The sequence below is a fragment of the Manacus candei genome, unplaced genomic scaffold (genome assembly GCF_025592945.1).
Source record: "Manacus candei isolate 608988 ecotype Guabito, Panama unplaced genomic scaffold, ASM2559294v1 h1tg000026l, whole genome shotgun sequence".
In the NCBI taxonomy this organism is placed as follows: domain Eukaryota; kingdom Metazoa; phylum Chordata; class Aves; order Passeriformes; family Pipridae; genus Manacus; species Manacus candei.
The window spans coordinates 1,461,274-1,480,772 of record NW_026138074.1 but is presented as its reverse complement, the minus strand read 5'-3'; the positions used below and the strand labels follow the sequence as shown (position 1 = coordinate 1,480,772).

The 19,499-nt window shown below is 34.8% G+C and overlaps 1 protein-coding gene across 9 annotated transcripts in view; it reads left to right on the top strand.

The window, feature by feature from the left end:
- The window catches only part of ULK4 (unc-51 like kinase 4), a 226,062-nt gene that overhangs the window by 128,314 nt on the left and 78,249 nt on the right, over positions 1–19,499 (top strand). For all 9 annotated transcript variants that reach the window (XR_007904773.1, XM_051789186.1, XM_051789185.1 and 6 more), the window contains exon 32: positions 7,167–7,272. Coding sequence is in view for 8 of the 9 variants with exons in the window: in XM_051789186.1 (XP_051645146.1) it covers positions 7,167–7,272 (106 nt within the window). In the remaining variant the exon portion in view is untranslated. The remainder of the gene's footprint in view (positions 1–7,166; positions 7,273–19,499) is intronic.

Below are 19,499 nucleotides of genomic sequence, written 5' to 3'. Positions count from 1 at the left end.
GTGTTTTACAAGGTAGAGTTTTCATTTGCATCAACCAGTTCATTATTTCTCTTGCCTTACCTGTCCTAGTAGGAATGTAGTTTCTTAAAGCATGATTGCTTGTCTGTCTAAGCCCATGATAGGAACATGAAAGAAATGCCCTTTCATGGGATAATAATGCTGACTGTATAACTTCAGCACTTCTACCAGTCTGTTCATTGAGGAATATTGTTAGTACTCCCCTGTTTCCTGCCTTGTGGTTTGGTGCCTCAGTATCAACTAGGAGAAGATGTAGCTTGCTGCTATAGGAGTAACTTGGGTGGGGAAGGGCTGGAAGATGAGTTTGCTAGGACATCTATGCACAGTAGTATGTGCACTTCTAGCTGAATGAAGTGTTGATACCTAGTAGAGTCTAACTATTGAGTATTTTTGTTTTCTAAATGCATGTCTCTTTGGGAACATTCACAATCTCTATGAACAGGTGTCCAAGAATGAGATTAACTTAGAAAAAAGATATAAAATATAAGATGAGAATTTCCTAATGTCTTTCAGACTAGTAATTGGCTACTTAACTAATTCCTAAAATAACTAATAATAGAAATTAAGGAATAATATATTTTGAAGGTGCCAACTCTAATGAGACTATACCATGATTCTAGTAACAGAAGACTCAGCAGATGTTTCCTTTTGATTTACCAGCACTTCACTGTTTTCAAGTTTAATGTAATTTGAATGAACTATTTATCAGCCTTCTCTGTTGCATTTACAGATTGAGTAAATGTGAATGTGTGGAAAAAAACCCAATGTATTTCAAACTAAATAGTATTTTGGTGATAGAAGGCATAAGGCAAGGAGTAAAAGCAAAAATATTAAACATGTAAATGTGATTTTCCTGCCACTTTTGACAACTTGAATATATCTGTCCTCAACCCAACTAAACTCTGGTAGGAAAAAACATTCTTTTTGTCATTCAGACAAACATTCAATTTGTTTGCACTTCTTTGTCAGCCCATGGCTTCTCATTCAACACATTTTTTACCAACACCATTGAATTTTAAGGAAGTCCGTGACTAAGAAGAATAGAACATCTAATTTGACATTAAGAGGGACAATGGATATTTTTTCTATCCCTTTTACTTCTTCATAAAAGTTTAGTTCTTTCTCAGTTTTTGGGGTTTTTTTTGAAAATGCCAGGAAAGGCATTTCAATCTTGATCTTGCACACCTCAGTAGACAGTGTAAACTGAGTCAGTATCAGTTTTTGATTCTAAATACTGCTTTAGCAATTAGCTATAGAGACAAGAGCAGGTTCTGAGGGAGAAGAGACAGACACCCATTCCTTAACAGCTTCTGATGGATTAAAGAACACAGAGTATAGGAGACTTCTTTCCTTGTGGTGGCAAAGTATCCTTTGCATCAAAGCAAAATCCGTGTAGAAAAAAAGATGACATTCTTAGTTTTTTAAGAACTAGCTTTTAATTAATGCTGAAAATGCAGGTCAGATAAGTGAATATTTTGGTATGGTGATTTTTGGCATAATGGTTGACTGCAGCTCCCAAGTGGCTTTGCAGTTCAAATACTTCACTGCTACATGAGACTCCCCAAAGCATCTATAGATTTATGATTCTAAATATGATATCCACTGGTATCAGGAAGTTTAATTGTCCAGAGTGAGATATCTATATAACTTCTTTTCCATATTGTCTCTTCAGCTGTGCACAAATTTTTCTTTTAAGGGAATTTGAATGTAATTCACAATTAATAGTTTTAATCCTAGGGAAGCTACTTGCTTGGATACTTCTTTCTGGGTAATGGTAAAATTGTTTTTATATAAAATTGCTTCTGAATGTCCTCTCTATGAGGGAACCTCACTCTGCTTGTGAGAGGAGCCTTCTCAGGCTCCCTCTGTTAAACAGAAGAGAAAATTTTCCATGAGAGTGCATTCTTTCCCTAAGGTTTTTAGGTGCAAAAGGAGAAGTGCTGAGGTTTCATTGCTGCCAGAAATTCAGGTGCAATTTTGTAGGAAGAAGAAATGTTATTGTATTTAGAGATCTGCGGCTGAATTACTTTGCAATTTATCTGTAACAGTGAATGTAAGATTGCTCATTATTTTTTTTTTGTGTTGTGCTGCTAAAAAATGTATCCCGTCTTTGTCCAAAAAGTAGATAAAAAATGGTCTGTGAATTTCATTGAATTAGATCATGGATTTCCTGTTGTTGATTTGTTTTTGTTTTTCAACCAAGATGACTGATTCACTGAAAATTGTCTTATAGAAACTTACATGCTAATAGCTGCTAATAGTTTTTTGGTTAGACGAATACAAAGCAAAAGGAAAGACAAAAAGGAATTCTTACTCAGAATTTGGGACTTTAAAATTTACATGTTCATTTTAAAGATGTATCGATATCTTTGAATCTTTCTCTTTTCATAGTGATATAAATGACAAGCCTTCATATGGTTTCGCTTTTAATAACCTTGAAGATTGTCTTCCTCCAATTCTGATTTAAGTATTCTTTTCTTCATATAGTTTATAAATTTCATGTTTGCTGACATAAAACAGTTTTATAGTCCTTAACTAGCTGCTTAAGTTTTCCTGTTTGGCTTAGCATGGTTTTATTCAACTTCCACAAGTCCAAAACATGAAGTGGTCCTCTTGAAGGAGGAGAAGATGTTAAAAATACTGTGCTTGTTTACTTGTCTGTTCTTTGAAGTCGTATTCTCATAGAATTTGGAAATAAAATTACAAGAGAAAGGGCAATGGCTTTATTTATATTTTCTTTTCTTAATGTTTGTTATGCAAAATAAATACTTGTATGATATTTACAGAAACTGGTTTTCTAAAAGTAAAAAATTTCATGTTTTCATTCTTTAGAACTCTGGTTGTTGTGAATGCCATGTTTCCTCCTTATGCCTTTTGAGATTCTGACCATCAACACAGATAAAATTGCATGCTTGTCTCCAAGATGACAAGGAATTTTGGGAAATGAAAAAGATGTAAGAAACGAGTTGCAAAATAAAGAGACAGATTGTTAGGCTTTTGAAAATATGAAATTATGTATGGCAAGAGAACACATTTATAAATTGATACTCTTCTCTTGAATAGATGCTCTTCTCAGAAAATATCTTGTGAAATTTTGCATTGCTTGCTGCAGTGGGTATTAGAACAAAATCTAAGACTAATTCTACTGCTTTCTGTTGGTTGATACTTGAAATCCTAGTCCCTCAAAATCTCTGCTGGTTCCTATCCTCAGTTGACTTTACTTAAGCACTTGCAGATTTTCTTTATTTTTCAGTATTCCAACAGGAATTTCTGTGAAAGTTGCAAGACTTATGATCTTCATGTGTGGACTGAATTTGTCACTGTTGTGATACATCTGAAAAGCATGATCATTCTAGAAATTGGTTGTCAGATTAGTAGTTGCTCCTTTTTGTGTGACCATACCCAGAGGGAAATATTTGGAAATATTAGCTCTGGTAGAACTGCTTTTGAAAAGGGCTGATTTTTGAAAAGCAGAGTAGCAAGAGACATGACCATGCTTACTTCTGACTTAGATAATTAACAAGGAAAATAGTATTACCTTGATGTAAGAGATCTATATTTATATGCTTTCAGTTTGTGCATAACTGGTCTTATGCATGAAAAGCCACAAAATGTTAAAGATTAAATTAGCCAACTAGAAAAGTTTCTGATCCTCTGTTTCATAAATAAAGTAATAGAGCAAATCAAAATAAACTAGGTTGAATGCAGTATTAAACTATGTTCTTGTAAAGTGGTCCTTGTTAGCACTAATGTTTTGGTTTATTTCATTTCAACTATACTGTGACAAAGAATCATCACATAAAAATGGCATCTTTTAATAACTATAATTTGAATATGGTTTGTTTCTATAATTTTCTTCTTTCAATGGATTTAGTGTATGAAAAATCAAGCCTCTATCTTGCTATGTCCCCTTATTTACCTAATTTGTGTTCATAGATCATGTGCAAGCTTGAGAAGGAGAGGCACTTTACAGTTAAAGTTTAATCACATTGAATGAGCAGTGCTGTGGTATGTTATATAGTGGTCCTTAGATTTAAATATAGCATATCTGTAAACATACATTCAGTGCTTTCTCTTCTGGATTCTTAGATACATGAGTAGGAGTCATGCATGTGAAGCCTCCCAGACTGGAAACCTCTTATCACAAATGCTATCTGTTATGTTATTTAAAATGTAATTAAAATACTGGAGTTTTCCTAGAGCTGTTCTAATAGACTTATAAGAAAAGGCAGCTTTAACCATAGTATCTTGCCAAGATTCCTACTCCTTCTTTGCTAATTCACACCCTTTTACCTAACTGACTTTAAATAAATACTTCAACTGATTTCTTTTGTGAAAGTACAACCCTTCAAAATTAGAATGAAAAGTTTAATGGCCTAAATACAGTTCAATCCTATTTGAAAAGCCTGATTTATCTTCCATGGTTTCTTTTTTTTTTTTAATACTAGTATTTCCTTGTTATGCCCTTGGTATTTCATAGCTGTCCTTTTTAAGCACTGAAGCAATTAGTTCTGAGAAGGCTGATTCTTCAGGGTCCAGTGCTTTCCTGCCTTTCATTTGCCGAAGCTGTACATTTTAATGAAGTTGTTTCATCTGTGTTGCCAAACACTAGAATTTTGCTGCTTCAATTCTAATTATCTCTGCTGGCAAATGCTATGTTTTATTAAAGCTGTCAAGTGCACTGTTCATTAAATGTCCACAGTCAGTGGTGCTGTGCACACAAATTAGATCAACTTTGCTCCTTGATAGATTATGAAGTTAAATATTTTTATATAAACCTCTAAAATTGTGTCTAACAGCAATCAGTGATGACTTAGATAAGTGAAGCATACCTGCAGCTTTTTGGAACCTAGTATCTTGTCAAAAACCATCTATGAAACATATGTTAAATCACTAGTACCACAGCTGAGTATACCATTTGTATGATTATTTAATTCATTAAGATACCATTTTCCTTCCTCAAGATATCTACATTGCATCTTGAATTATGCTTTATATATGTTGAGGGTGAGATAGGTTTTGTTATTTTTGCTTTGATATAAAGTAAAGCATCAGTGCTAGTCTTTCGGTAGAGGGTTGTATAGTATAATTGATGTCCATTAAAAGGAAAGATGGCTTCATTTAAATGTTACTGACCTGGAGAATGTGAAAGATTACTATCATAAACAACTAACAGCTCCTCTTCTATTTGCATATCTGAAAGGGGAATTTTGCTACAAGTTGTTTATTTCAAACATATGAAGCAGTAACAGAAATATTATACTTGCAAAGCAAATATTTGAGTCAGCCACTCGTTTTGACACCTGTGGATTTTTTTGCTTTTGTTAATTTTATGTTCTCACTGTGTGTATCATTATTTTCAGTAGCACAAACAGTCCTTCTTTCTATTTAATGTATTGTTTTCCAGATTAAATTCTAGAGAATTAATAAGATATTGTGGTGATAGACTACCAGATAAACATGTTGATCTTTTGGAAAAAATATTTTTCTTACCCTCTAGCTATCTGTAGGGCAATAACTTGAAATTTATTTTTAATACCATAACTTTATGGTATCTGTTTTCTGTATTGGTCACCTTATCTTTTGAAGAATCTTGTGTTTGTACTTTCAAACTTTGCTTTTGAATTTATCAGGCTACATTTCAAACCTTTAGAGGAACAGATATTTACTGTGCTCTTTATAGAAATCATAAATAACCTCTCAAAGTGCTATGTAAAATAAACAGATTTTAAGAGTTCTTGTATATATATATTTTTAGGATTTGGTAGGAGACTACAGTCCTTCAAAGGACTATGAGGCACTCTTCCTTGTCTCTTCTCCTTATGATCCAGTTTAAAGTGCTCTAGTGTGAATAGAAAATTCACATAGCCTGAAGTTGAATAGGAGGCTGTGTATGTTTATGTATTTTATTATCTGTTAATGTATTATGCCTTATCATATATATTTCATGGCATTTATAGGAAATAATAGCATTTAATTTTAGTTTTGTAGTGCAGAAGCAGAAAGTGTTCCTTTGTGTGTATTCAAGAGGTGAAGTGATTTTTGTCATCTGAAATGCTTGACTTCAGACAAATAGTCTTTCATCATGTTCAACTTTAACTTTTTTCAACTGCCTACTGTCAGACAGGAGATGGACCCAAATAGATGGTGTATTCTGTGGCAGTGAAGTAGTTGAGCAGTACCAATACTGAGAGATTTTCTGGGAATGGGAAGCATGGAAGTCACCCAGGTGCATGTGAAAAATCTACAATACACGAAATATGACAATTTATTCTTAGTGTTGTTATTTTCACTTTGGATGTATGTTTCTATTTGGCTTTGAGTCTGAAAAATTGGACGAAATCTTTCCTGAATCTTCTAGGGAGATTTGAAATGTATTCAGACTTATATTTACATCTAGGCTCGGATTTGTAAAATCTTGTCCTATTTTGGCTTCTTGGAAGTTACCTGAGTTAAGTCATTTCTCTAGTGTGTATAAATAAATGCTTTGACTGCACCACCTTATCCACCCTTTTCAGGGTGACTATGCAAGTGTAGTGAATATAACAGAGAAATAAACCTTGATGCCTTCCTTTTCTCGGTGTAGTCTCAACAATTGTGAAAAATCAAAGCAACGATCAAGCAAAGACATTATAAGAGTGATGCAATTCAATACAGAAATAGGTTTTTAACATATCTGTGTAATTTTATACTTATGACTACATACCAACAAAAGCAACAAAGAGATTTTACAACTTATGGTGGGTTATCAAGCTGAAGCTGAAAAGAGTAAAATTAATGTCAGTAATAAAAGAAATACCATACAAAGGGAAATATTTCTGGTTCTGAATATATAGAGATTAAGTTGATAAAGTTCTATGCCATTTTAAGAAGTCCTAAGATTTTAGACCTAACTAGGAATTCTTTCAGTTTAAAAGAATATGTGAGAAGTTTTGGTCCAAGGTTTTAGATCCTGAAATTGATATTATCTACTAAGATATTTGGTTGGTTTTATTGTATTTTAGATGTTGAATTTTAAGAGATTAAGAAAGTATTGGTTTTGCATTACCACTTTTTTTTTTTAAAGGGAATAGTCTTCTTCTAACCTTGCAGAAGGAATACTAGATTTTTTAATTTGGATTTTGTTTTGGTTTGTTTTGTTTTTACAGGGACATCAAGACAGTATACTTGGGAATACAATGCAAACTGTAATCGCCTTACTGAATAACATCGTTGCTAACAAAAGAACAAATATGATGTTACTCTTTAAAGAAGGTATCTCATTTTTATCTTTATTCCCCTTACTGTAGATGTTTCCTAGTCTGTAATATATGGCACTGTGTGAAACTAGACTTGAATGTATTTAGAATTTATAGTGGTTGTTAGATAGTCACATCGTAACTGATGTACTCCTCGTCACTTCTTCTTACTCCCTTACTGATTTGATTGAGTTTAACTTTTAGAAAGCTGTTCTTCCAAGAAAATATGGTTACAAAAGAATTACTGACTGAAAGTTACGTTATACCTGTAAAGAATGGCTTCAGAAAGGTGTGGACTAGTGATCTGACCATAACAGTGCAGAGAGAGAGAGACCCTCTGCAAGTTCTTCCTTTTCTCACTGCTCAAACCTATGAAAGGATAAGTTGTACAATATTTCTGCACACTTTTAAGAAGTAGTTCCAGTCCAGTGATGTAGACCAATGGGGTGGAGCCCAAACTGTCTATAAAGTCGTAGCCTACAAAACCATTTTGCCACCCCAGTTTGGTGGTGAAACACTGGCACAGATTGCCCAGAGAAGTGGTAGATGTCCCATCCTTGGGAACATTAAAGGTCAGATTGGATGGTGATCTGAGCCACCTGATCTAATTGAAGATGTCCCTGCTCATTGAAGTGGGGGTGGACTAGACGACCTTTAAAGGTACCTTCCAACCCAGACTATTCTATTATTCATTTCACTATGTTTCATTACCTAAGCTAAATTTTAATTTAGAAATTGTTTCTGATTTACAAAATTAAGTTTCTGCTGTTAGAAATCTATATAAATTTAAAAACTTGTTTAGAGAATACACATTGATAGCATTTCTTTTGTTTATCATGAAGGGATGAGTGACATCCAGCAATACAGATCTATGCTACCATTTGTACTATTTGTTAGTAAACATACTAGCCTAAAAGTCCATCAAGATTGGTAGTAGTAGTCCTGTCTCATTTTCATAATTACCTTAGCAATTAAAGCACTCACCCAGAAAGTGGAAGAGCTGAATTTCTGATCCTTTTTACTCTTAAGAGATTGAATGGACAATGCGATTATTCGGGAGATGAACTGGAACTTGATATTGTAGCTAATAACATGCTCCTCTCCTTTGTTTCAAATAGAACCACTCAGAAGTTAGTGATTGAGAATAGAACCAGAATAAAAAGAAAGAATAGAAAAATATTACTAATTTGGAGAATGATGGTTCATAGGATTCTGATTCTTTGGTTATTTCTCACCTAACTGCCTATCACATTTCGAACTGTTTGGGGTTTCTTGGGGTTTAGATGTATGTGGTGCTTTTGCTGTCTTCGAACATACCTGCTCTGTGTCAGGCAGAATCCTAAGTTGGCACTGACCTGAGTTGCAGCAGGGTAACTTGCTAAAACTGCATAATTACTTGCAAAGAAGTCAGTTCAAGTCCCACAAGCACTATAACCATGTAATTGGCATGCCTTACTCGAAGTAATATGCTCCACCTTTCTACATGGCAAATTAGATGCAAAACTATTTAACAGCATGGCAGAACTGCATCTATTCTCTAAATATCTCTTCCTTATTGTCTCACAGAGCAAACTCCCACATACTTTTTATTCTGCTGGTAGGATATCTGTGTTCTTTGACTGCTCATCTGCTCCAAAAATAAAACACGTCTCTTTGGTCATGTTAGTTTCCAAATGAAGGAAGTGGGATAGAAACATTATTAAAGTCCTTCATCTTTTTATTGTGCTATTTCATAGTGACTCCAGTAATATTTTCAGACTATTAGTGATTGGATGGCACTAACTTCTGCTCACTGAACTTCAGTAAACACACTAGAAAAAGCAGCACAGCGGCCAAAGATGTTTTTTCTCAAGCAAAATGTCCCCATCCTTTTTTCCCACTTGCTAATCTTCAGAGTACTGAAAAACTGGATTTTAGCCAGTGCTTTATTGATTAAGGGCCTAATTGTCAAGTAAAAAACTTTTAAAATTTGGGTTGCAAGAATGTTATGAGAGTATTGTTCTTGTAATTGTAGACTGTTAGATTTCCTTTGAATTAAAAGGGGAGAGAAGCTATGCCATGCAAACTGGAGGACTTTATATTATTTGTAGTATCAACTGTGAGTATATAGTGTTCACATCAGGAAAATACCTTAAACTTCCTCTTCCATATCTTTGATATTCAGCTTGTCATATTTCAATGACTTCTGTGTGATGGAGAAGAACATGATCTAGTGAAATGGCAACTGAGCTCCCTCTTCCAGAAAAATATCCTGGAGTTCAAATAGAAAAGTTGAACATGAGTCAGCAGTGTGCATTGCAGCAATAAAGGCAAAAAAGAGATGTGATAAGAGAGAATAACTGGAAGGTTGAGGAAAGTGATTATTCTCCTTCATTCATTGCAGTGTCTAGTTTTGAGCTCCAACCTATAAGAAAGACATTGACAGACAGGAACAAGTCCAGAGAAGAGCAACCAAGATGTTTAGGAAAGTGGCCCACGTGATATGTGTATTTTCAGCCTTTGCCTATACTATTATATGAATGTATTCCTTCCAAGTGCAGAACTTTGTATTTGCCTTTGTTAAACTTTAAAAGGTTTCTGGCAGCCCCTTTTTTGAGCTCTTCAGCGTCTTGAGCTCTTTCTAAATGTTAGGTCAACCCTTCATCACACCAACTGCTTTCTTCATTTCAATGTCATCTGCAAACTTGCTGAACATGCATGTTATTATATCCTATTAACGCTCTGTGCCTGTGCTGTTAATGAAGACATTCAACATTCATGAGCTATTCTACTGTGTTAAAGAAAAAAAGGCTGAAGACGGAGTATTATGGGTCATCAATTTCCCTTATTTCCCCATTACAGTGTGATAATTAATTCATATTTATATGGAGCTTTAGAAATTAAAAACCCTAAATACTTGCTGAACATTATAAGGAACTCAGATTAGGTGGTCAGTCCTATCAAAATTTTGTTTCTAAAAGTCAAGACATTAGCAATGAAGATTTCTTTCCAATTTTGTGCATGCCTTTCTTCAGCTGTCAAGAAGCTGTATTTTTGCAGGCAGATTATTTAGAGACCCTTGTCACTGATTCCTTTTGCGCCTGTTAGCCTTCAGAACTCTTTTTTACTCAAAGGAGTTGTATTAGGTGATAGATTTTTTTTAAAGAGCTGCAGCTTACATGTTGAACTTTCCCCTTTCTCAAGAAACTCTTGCATGATGGCACTTGCTGCATTAGTGCTGCTGTGATTTCCTATTAATAACAATGATATGCTTGTGCATTTCAGCAGCTTGCGTAGAAGGTGGATTGCCTAGCATTAATTTCTCTCTCCCGTGAACTGTGTCCTTTTGTGTGACAGTACATCAGACATGTACTGATAACCACTTGTAATGTTTAAAGGTGAAATGGAGAATAACATATGCGACTGAAGTCACAGAGGGAATTTAAAACGGCCTATACTTGTGTTATCAACTATTAAACATTTGTTCTGTTAATGTTAATGACAATTTCCACTTAATAATCAGAAGGGAATAATATGATTCAGTTTAATTACTGAGACTGGAATCCAGTCAGGAGACTAAGATTAATACAGGGTCTCTTGTGAATAGTTAAGGTGAGATATTAAAAAACCAAGACAATAGTGGTCATTTTTAGCATGGTCTTCTAAGAGAGTGACACTTACCCTCTCTCCTTCTGTCTTGGCTTCTGGCTGCCAGTCCCTTTCTTTCCTCCCTTTCCCCATCTTTTGATATGATTGGACAATTTAAGCTAACTTGAGAGACCACAGAGATCCAAATATACAAAGTATGTATTTGATCTGTCATGATCAATATCTGGTAAGAGAGACCCAAGTTAATGCCCTAGCTTAGGAAAGGGTAATAGACTTATCAATTAAATATTCTTCACTAATGTACAGCAAATAGAATAGTGTTATACATGACATGCACAAAATATATATGTACCTATAGATTTACAGAAAGAAAGGAATTTTAATACCTAAAATTTCCAAATTGCAAATTTTAAAAACATTAAGTTTGCAACCTATGATCTTGGACCAACCCTATGGAAATTATGTTGCAAGAAACCAAAAATGTCATTTCATCTTCAGTTAGGAACTAGAGAATGTAAATGTGGAAAGAGCATCATTCTTGAACAGTTTTCCTTCTTTTATCATAAAGTTTTGCCACGATCAAAGTGGAGCCAACTGGTCTGAGTTTGTATCCTGTATTATAATAGTTCTTACTGTTGGAGGTGCAATCTTCTTATCTCTGAATTCTATTTCTATTAGCATTTATTAAATTATAAAGCATAAAACTTATATAATATCCTGAGATCTGTTGATAAGCCTGTAAAGTTCTATTAATTAGTACATCTCCCTGGTCTTTTCAGTATTCACTTCCCATTTTCTTTTTAGGATATCTGCAGTTTTCTGTTTTAGGTTTGTAACCACTGAGTTTAATGGTGTGTTGGTCAATGCCTGAGGAGGGTACCTATGAAATGATCCCACAGGATCCGTCAGTGCATGGAAGCAACTTGCACTATAGAACATGCATATAGGTGGGTGACATAGGACAAAGCAGCACCAAGGTTTCAGAAACAGGGACAGGGAATAATCAGTGACAAGGATGATGACTTGTTACCATGGGGGTAGGCAGAGATATAGAATGCAGATCTGTAGGAAAGTGGGTATTATTAATTCTGGTCATGAGACAACCAGCTATATATTACTTTGAGCTTGTCATATTAAAAGCGTTAACGTTTGTTTACTATAAAGTGAAAACCCTGTTCTAGCTGCTAGAATTGTCAGCTCTTAGCAGGTGTTGTAGGAGTACAGTGGATGATCATCTGTTTCTATAGACAGGCTCTAGAGCAGTCTACTGAAAAGACATGTCTGTCTTAGATACGTGTCTATTGACAGGTGTTGACTTACTGAAAAATGTTGACATAAGATGAATGCCAAAGTCAGATTTGGCTGCTTGATAAGTAAATGGTGTTAGTGTAAAAGACTGCTTCCTTATGTGGAATGTGATGAGTAATAAATAGCCAAGTGCATTGTGGCACTTAATGTAGTAAGATTATTGTACTCTAGTGCAATTCATGTGTATATAAACTCTTTATTTTGCTTTCAATTCAGTCTTTTTGTCACTTTTCTTTCTTTTCTTCTGTGTTTTTGGTATGTTTGTTTGTTTTCCCAGTAGTTTGTAAAAATTAAATTAGAAAATGTTGAATCATCTTCATTATCTGTAGTTAGCAGTGCTTTCAAACTTTGAGTCCCATTTGTCCACAGGTCATATTTAAAGGCAAGGAAATTCTTCATTGTGACTGTTGCATCATTTTGCTTATAGGAAGATTGGGATATATTATATTACAGTGTAGAAAAGTGTCTTTCAAAGACTAGCTGCTTCACGAGGATCCTCATTCTGAAAAAAATGAACAAAACAGGTTGTTGGAAAATAGATCTTATAAGCTGCAGTGCATAACTTCTGATAGTCTATCTGCAGCTCTTTATTCCTAATAATGCCTCAAATTTATTACGTTTATATAAACAGCTCTTTTCAGTATGTATAAAGGTAATTCTGAGTAATTCTGTCTTTAGAAAAGGTTTCTACTGCTTTTCAAAACTGATCTAGTGAAATGCTTGCAGGCCAGTAATACTTATGGATGTTTATATTTTTAGCTTTTTTGAATCTCATTGTGTTTCATAAATCAGTTATCAATTTTTTTCATGGTGGTCTTGTAAAGGAGATGATTTATATATAAAGTTCAATAAAGTTATGTTGAATTGAATGAACTTTTCCAGACTGTACTGCTGTGATCTTGTACTTGGCTACTATCCTGAAGTAACCACCACCAGCAGTGTAAGCAGTGGTGTTTGTCTGAGTGTTCAAAGCGAGTTTCCATTATATGGTACAGCAAATCCTAAGCTTTATTCTTTATGTCTTAATGCTGTTGAATCTCAGAAACTGAAGTAAAAGGGAAATTGTGGGGTTTACAGCAGTAAAAATAGTATATGAGTTGAGTGAAAATGTGACAGCTAGTAGTAGTAAATGGTACTTTAAGCAGTTTGTGTAAAAACTGAAGTTCCTAGAGAAGGACCTTTGGTGGAAGTGTAGAATGTCAGCTACAGCAGTCATAACATTCAACATCATATTAAGAAATTATGCTAAGTGCTTAAAGCAGGGACAGTTATTTAAAAGGAAGCGATTTGCAATAAACATCATAGTCAGGTGGTGATAATTCATTTACACCTCATGAGCAAAAGGTCACCCTTCATGGGTGAAGGATCCTTACTCATCTTGTGGTCCACTCTTTTGACTTTTAGTCAAATGTCAAGAGATTAATTAGATTTCAGATGTCTGTGTGTGTTGTATAGTTAAAGTCTTTTAAATACTCCATATCCAAAAAGTGGCATTTATGAGACTAACATCCAACTTTAAACTTTTTATTGAAAAAAAATTAAAATAAGGGAAAAAAAATCTTTTATATACACAGATCTTTTACATAATGATAGTTGTAACTAACATAATGATGACTATAAATTATGAACTCTCTAAATAGACCCCAAAGGTTTCTAACTTACCTAAATCTTTAGAGGATATTCTTCTACCTTTCACTTCCTCAGAGATAATTTTATTTCAGCTTCAGTCTCCAAAAGACATTTGATCATGGTGCCTGTAGCACACTTTTTAAGAACAGACTTCCTAGCCAGCTCTCTTGTCACCTGCTAAATCTCCAGTGTTCATGAAATTAGGCAGTGGACCACAATAACTTGCCAACCCAGATCTTCCTCCCTGCTGCACTCACCTATGCAATAGTCTGAACTACTGTGCAACACTGAGAAGGCATTGGTGTGACATTGCATGGGACTTTGATTTCAGGGGTATAATTGAGCTGTTGGAGTCAGAGTCACAGCATTTTCTTCCAAGATGAGAGAAATTAACTATCTCTTAAGATGGTGATCAAGAAGACGACTGTGGATTCATCATACAGAAGGAGCCTATTTGCAAGGGAAAGGCAATAGTTATAAAATTCTGCAAGAATACATTACTTAAATTAATACGCCTTTTAAATAAAGGAACAAAAAATAAAACCTACAGACTTAGTCTGTGAAGAAATCAGACACACATTCTGACTGGTCTTGAAACTATTTACTAATTCCTTACTAGCCTCTATTTTTTCCTAGGAGTCTTCTGCAAAAGTTTTACAGGATACAATATAGAAATATTTGTTTAATGACTGAATATAGAAAGGGGGTTTTGTGGTAGTACTTTATATCTGCTTACTGTAAAGCTTAGTTCAGATGAAACATATTTTGATTCTGAATAGAAAGATTGTCAGGGAGAATAAGGTAGAGAAATTAATATGGGTAAGAACCTAACAGCATTTTTTCTGCACTTGATCAACATTTAGAAACTAAATGCTCTCCATTAAATAAATGTAAAATAAGAAGTCATTTTAAAATACAGAAAATAAAAATATCATCTTGTCTGAGTAGTTGCAGATGTTGCTTCTCTGTCATCTGGATGTGACAGAGAAAGTCCCTCAGTTAGGAGGGGTACACCTTGCATTCTCTACCATGCAGGATGTAAGCCTTTCACAGCTCCTTGCCAGCACTGTAGTAGTTAGTTCAGTTCTTGAGCAAGAAATGTCTCTGTGAACATCTAAAGTTAGTAGTTCTGTGTCATGTTCATTTGAGTTACAGTTAATATGAGAAGTCAGTGGTGGCTGAGCCTGAAGAAGTTTATTCTGTGATGTTCCAAAGTTCAGAATGCTTTTTAACAGTATTAAGATTTATTTTTCTGATCCAAAATGCCAGTCACTCAGGTGGAAGTATATAACATCACATGGGTAAACTTAGAAGTCTAGTATCGTAAAAGATAAGTGGGAATCATGTCAAAATAGCATGGTAGTAGTAAAGTCTTGGAGGAAAAAATAACCTGTGTCTTCCTGTGATATTCATCAATGCAGCCATCTGAAAAGGATGAAAATAGAAATGGTAATTGCTGTGAGAAACAGTTATGCCATTCAAGTAGAACCAAGCCTGTTGTTGAGAGTCAATACCCATAAGGCACAAAATGTCACAGCATCCTTGCTAGAACTTCAAAGGAATATAAGCGAACAAAGGCTCAACAGGTTGTTACATCTTGTCTCCCTAGTGCTGTACTGTAAAAGAGAGCTGGCATTTCTGTGGCTGGAGTAGGCATCCTGATGCTATCCCTGTGACTGACCAAGAAGATCATCTTGCAGCACAGCTGGCTGCTTAAACTACCTAAGATATCTAACTCATTTTAACACCTAATTGATGGAAGAGAAAGGAATAATAACAAAATCTTTTCATCCATGATAGTCTAGTCTGAAAGGCCTTATGCAGAAACTTGATGATAAAACTAATCAGTTTAGTTTAATGGTGGGAAATTAGTTCAATAAACATAGCAATTTCAAAGTTTAGACTGTCTTTATATTTCTAAAATGCCAACCATAATAGACAATTTTCTGTACCTATCCAATCCCTAGACAAATTTAAGATTTAAGGTTTTGGCTGAGTGAATACTCTGATTGATACTATTTGGAAGCAGAAACCTCATTTGAAAAAGTAAAATTTTATGTGAAAATATAAGACATAGATTTCCCATCAGAGCTTGTGGGTATCCAAAGGTTTCCTGATGACAAACTCAGGACTGTAAAGCAGGAAAAAGTCTCCAAAGCTTTATGTTACTTCTCACAGTCATGAAAATGGTAGTTTTTTCCCTCCTCTCTAGAAACAGCGGTCTTTGCATTTACTGTAGGTGCTACTTTTCCTGCAGTTTGATTTCAGTTGTCACTTGACATTGTGCTAGTATTCCCACTGAGTGCAATTCAAATCATATGTGTTGCCATTAGTGGATATGGTCAGTTTAAGAGAAAATGAATAACTAGGTAAATGTGTAGCTATTGTATCATCTACAAGTTAAATATTGATGATGCAAACTACTTGTTAGAGAAAATAAATTAAAATCTAATTATGATGATGTCCCTCTGTAGCTTGTCAGATATAATTAGTAAGCTAAAAGATCATATTAGGGGATGAAATTAAAAATATAACTATATATTTGAAGAGACCCGTTTTAAATACAACTGCTTTGGCCATAGGTATTCTGTTCTAGCAGTTAGAAGGGTCTCAGTATGAAAGCAATGTATCACTGCCAATTTGAGTGAGGTGTAAAGCCACAAAGGTGCAAAGTACTATACACAAAATTAAACTGCATCAATCATTACTCTGTTAGGGGTAACGGTCTTCTTCAGGTGCACTTACATGATCCTGCTGAAAGAAGTTCATTTTGTCAGTTGCTAAAAACAAGCACCAATTTTGGCAGGACCAGATCTATGTAGTGGACAGATAAATAAAATCTGAGGGTTTTCACTTCTGTGAAGAACCGTTTGGGGTTTTTTTGTTTTGTTTTAAATGTCTTCAGTAGTTGTCATAGCTCCCAGACAGCCAGATGTTTTCCTCTTCTAAGCTATTCTCAGAAAAATTGTGGACTGAACAGATGTGTTCATCTCACAAAGTTTAAACTTTTTCTGGACAATTAAACTTTAAAATAATTTTCTCTTTAAAGCAGAAAGAGAATTATATCATAATGGAGAAATCGAAGTTATTTACCTTTTTAAAGCATTTTGAAAGTCCCAATTTTTACACAAATACAAAGCTGTAGACTATATTACTTGAGACTTTTTCTGTGATTTTTTTGCTTTCCACCTAAATACTTTCTATTTTTCAAACTTTTGCCTAAAATACAGTATTTCTCTGTAGTCTTTATGGGATGATGTTTTCTTTTGCTGTTAATGATCTAATTTTATAATATCACTTATCTTAGCTTTTCCAAACACTAGAAGTTACACTTTTATGTCCATTTCACATTTAATAATCAATTACTATATTTAAATTTCTTTTGAAGTCTCTACACATGGATTTTCCACCATCTTAAGACAGTATATATTCATGTGAGTCTTTGTGTTACCACTCCTCAACTGGTAGATTTTTTCTACAGCATTTGACCAATGCCTTGTAGACTTGACAGGGTAACTACTTTTGTGTATAGTTGTATACATGAGCAGTTATGTTTTGTAGCAATGTATCTGCATGTAGTCAGTTTTTGCAAGTTGGCTGTTGGGGGAACCTGTTAGAGGTGCAGTTGAAACCTCCAGGTGAGGGACAGTGGTTACTTAAACTGCAGAGACAAAAATGTAGATGTCTACCTGATGATATCATTTGTTTTTTTTTAAAAAATACATTTCATAAATGGGCTCCAAACTTGTCTATCCATGCTTTAAAAAATTATCTCATTTTAGCTTAAGTTTTTTTTCTAATTGGACTAAGATTATATTTATGTAAGATGGGTTTATGAAGACAAATCTGTTAGCAAAGACATGCTGGAGCACATGTGATGGGTTTCAGATCTGAGCTTTAAGCAAATAAATGTAATTTTCATTTAAAGGGGCCCTCGCTTGACAAGTGCTGGGTGTTTTTGTTTCATAAATAGGATTTAAACGTTTTCATAGATGTCTCCATGTGGTTAGAAGATATTGCATCAGCTACTTGTTCCTTCTTTTTGGTTGAGGAAAAAGTTAAGGTCTTCCCTTTGAATTTTTAAGATGAATAGGAGAAGAAATAGGATATCTTTATAAAGTCTGAAGCTGTCTTCTGTCTTTTAGGAGAGTGTAAATCTGGGAAGTTTTGGGGTTTTTTCATTACCACCCACCTTTCAAAAATATAAGGAAAAGAAACCTCTTGTTCACCTGCATCCATTAGTTTCAACTTGTCTTATCTTTCCTGAGGGCCTTTCTTTCTTTGCTTATCATATTGCAGGTTGCTTACTCAAAAATCTCTCATCCCGATTCCTGTGAGTCTTGGCAAAAATCCAATAAAGTGTTGTTAATGGATTTATTCACAGTTTTAAAAGATCATATTTCCTAGCTAACATACCAATATTGTGACATAAAGCTTTTTAGCCAATGATGCAGCCATGAAATATGACTTATTTCACTGGATGACAGCAGAACTAATACTACTATATGTATTATATAAAGATTGAAAAAATGGTAAAATTATCCATGATGTCTGAACCAAATGTGTCTTTCCAATACACATTTTTGCTGAATAAACACAGATAAATATAGTATATTTTGATTGCATCACCCAACCCAGAATGACATGAAGTTGTGGGTTTATGGCTTTATTTATCTTCTTAGAAAAAGGTTTAACTGTTACTTACTATGCATTTTCTTCAGAAATTACATTGAATGTTGTTGAGTTCAGAGAGCATGTGGTTCAAACACCAACACTAGAAGATGAATTTAGAGCCAGCATTTTTTATATACTGTGAGGGAAAAGTCATAAGCAAGATAAGGAAAAGGCAGATAGACTACCCAAAGGAACAGATCAAGGCAAGCTTGCAGGTGTTGACAAAAGCTATAGGAAGAACAGCATTACTTACAAAATTTTCCTTGCCTAGACTATGGGTCAGGCAGTCAGACTGAGTGTGAGCATTATGGGATCAGCCCAGATTCACAGATACTCAGTCTGGGCTGAGTGCAAGAATTAACTGGGGGGCTCTGCCTATTGCCCTGAGAAAAAAACTGTGTTCATGAAAGGTGTGCCTGTGGTCAGGCTTGTAACCAACTACAGTAACACATCCAGAAGGCACTAAGTGACAATTCTTTGTAGTAACCTCCTAATGTGGTTCCGTCAAGCTGGTCAGTGTTGGTGCTGCCTGTGACACCCAGGACCCCAGGCTGAACTCTTCCAGTTCAGTGCAGTATTCTGGCTGGGCAAGTTGTGCAAAATGTTTGAACTCTACCTGTGGTGAAATTGCTTGTCTTGGAAACTTAACTATACATCTCTCATTTCTTGTATTTACTTGCTGCAGCTTCTCTCCAGTTCTTGCTTAATTTTTTGACTGTCCAGTTTCACAAATATTAATTCCTCTGGCCTTCCCAACAGAGCTGCATTTACTTGGCATAGATCCAGATTCATTAGGCCCAGAGTTCACTTTTTGTAGCCTACTTCTGAAGTTCCTCTCCCTTAAAGTACAATCTTCATTAAGCCTAGTCTGTTCTCTTTCTAGAAATGTTGATAAACAAAGGCAAAGAACAAGCTAGTTCAAACAGAGGAGAATGAAAGTTCTGAGCAGATCTCAGCTATTTACTGGTAGGATCTGCATATTGGTTCCATCTGGAAAAGTACATTCCTGTACTGAACTCATGAGGCATCCCTAAAGCTGTTTGA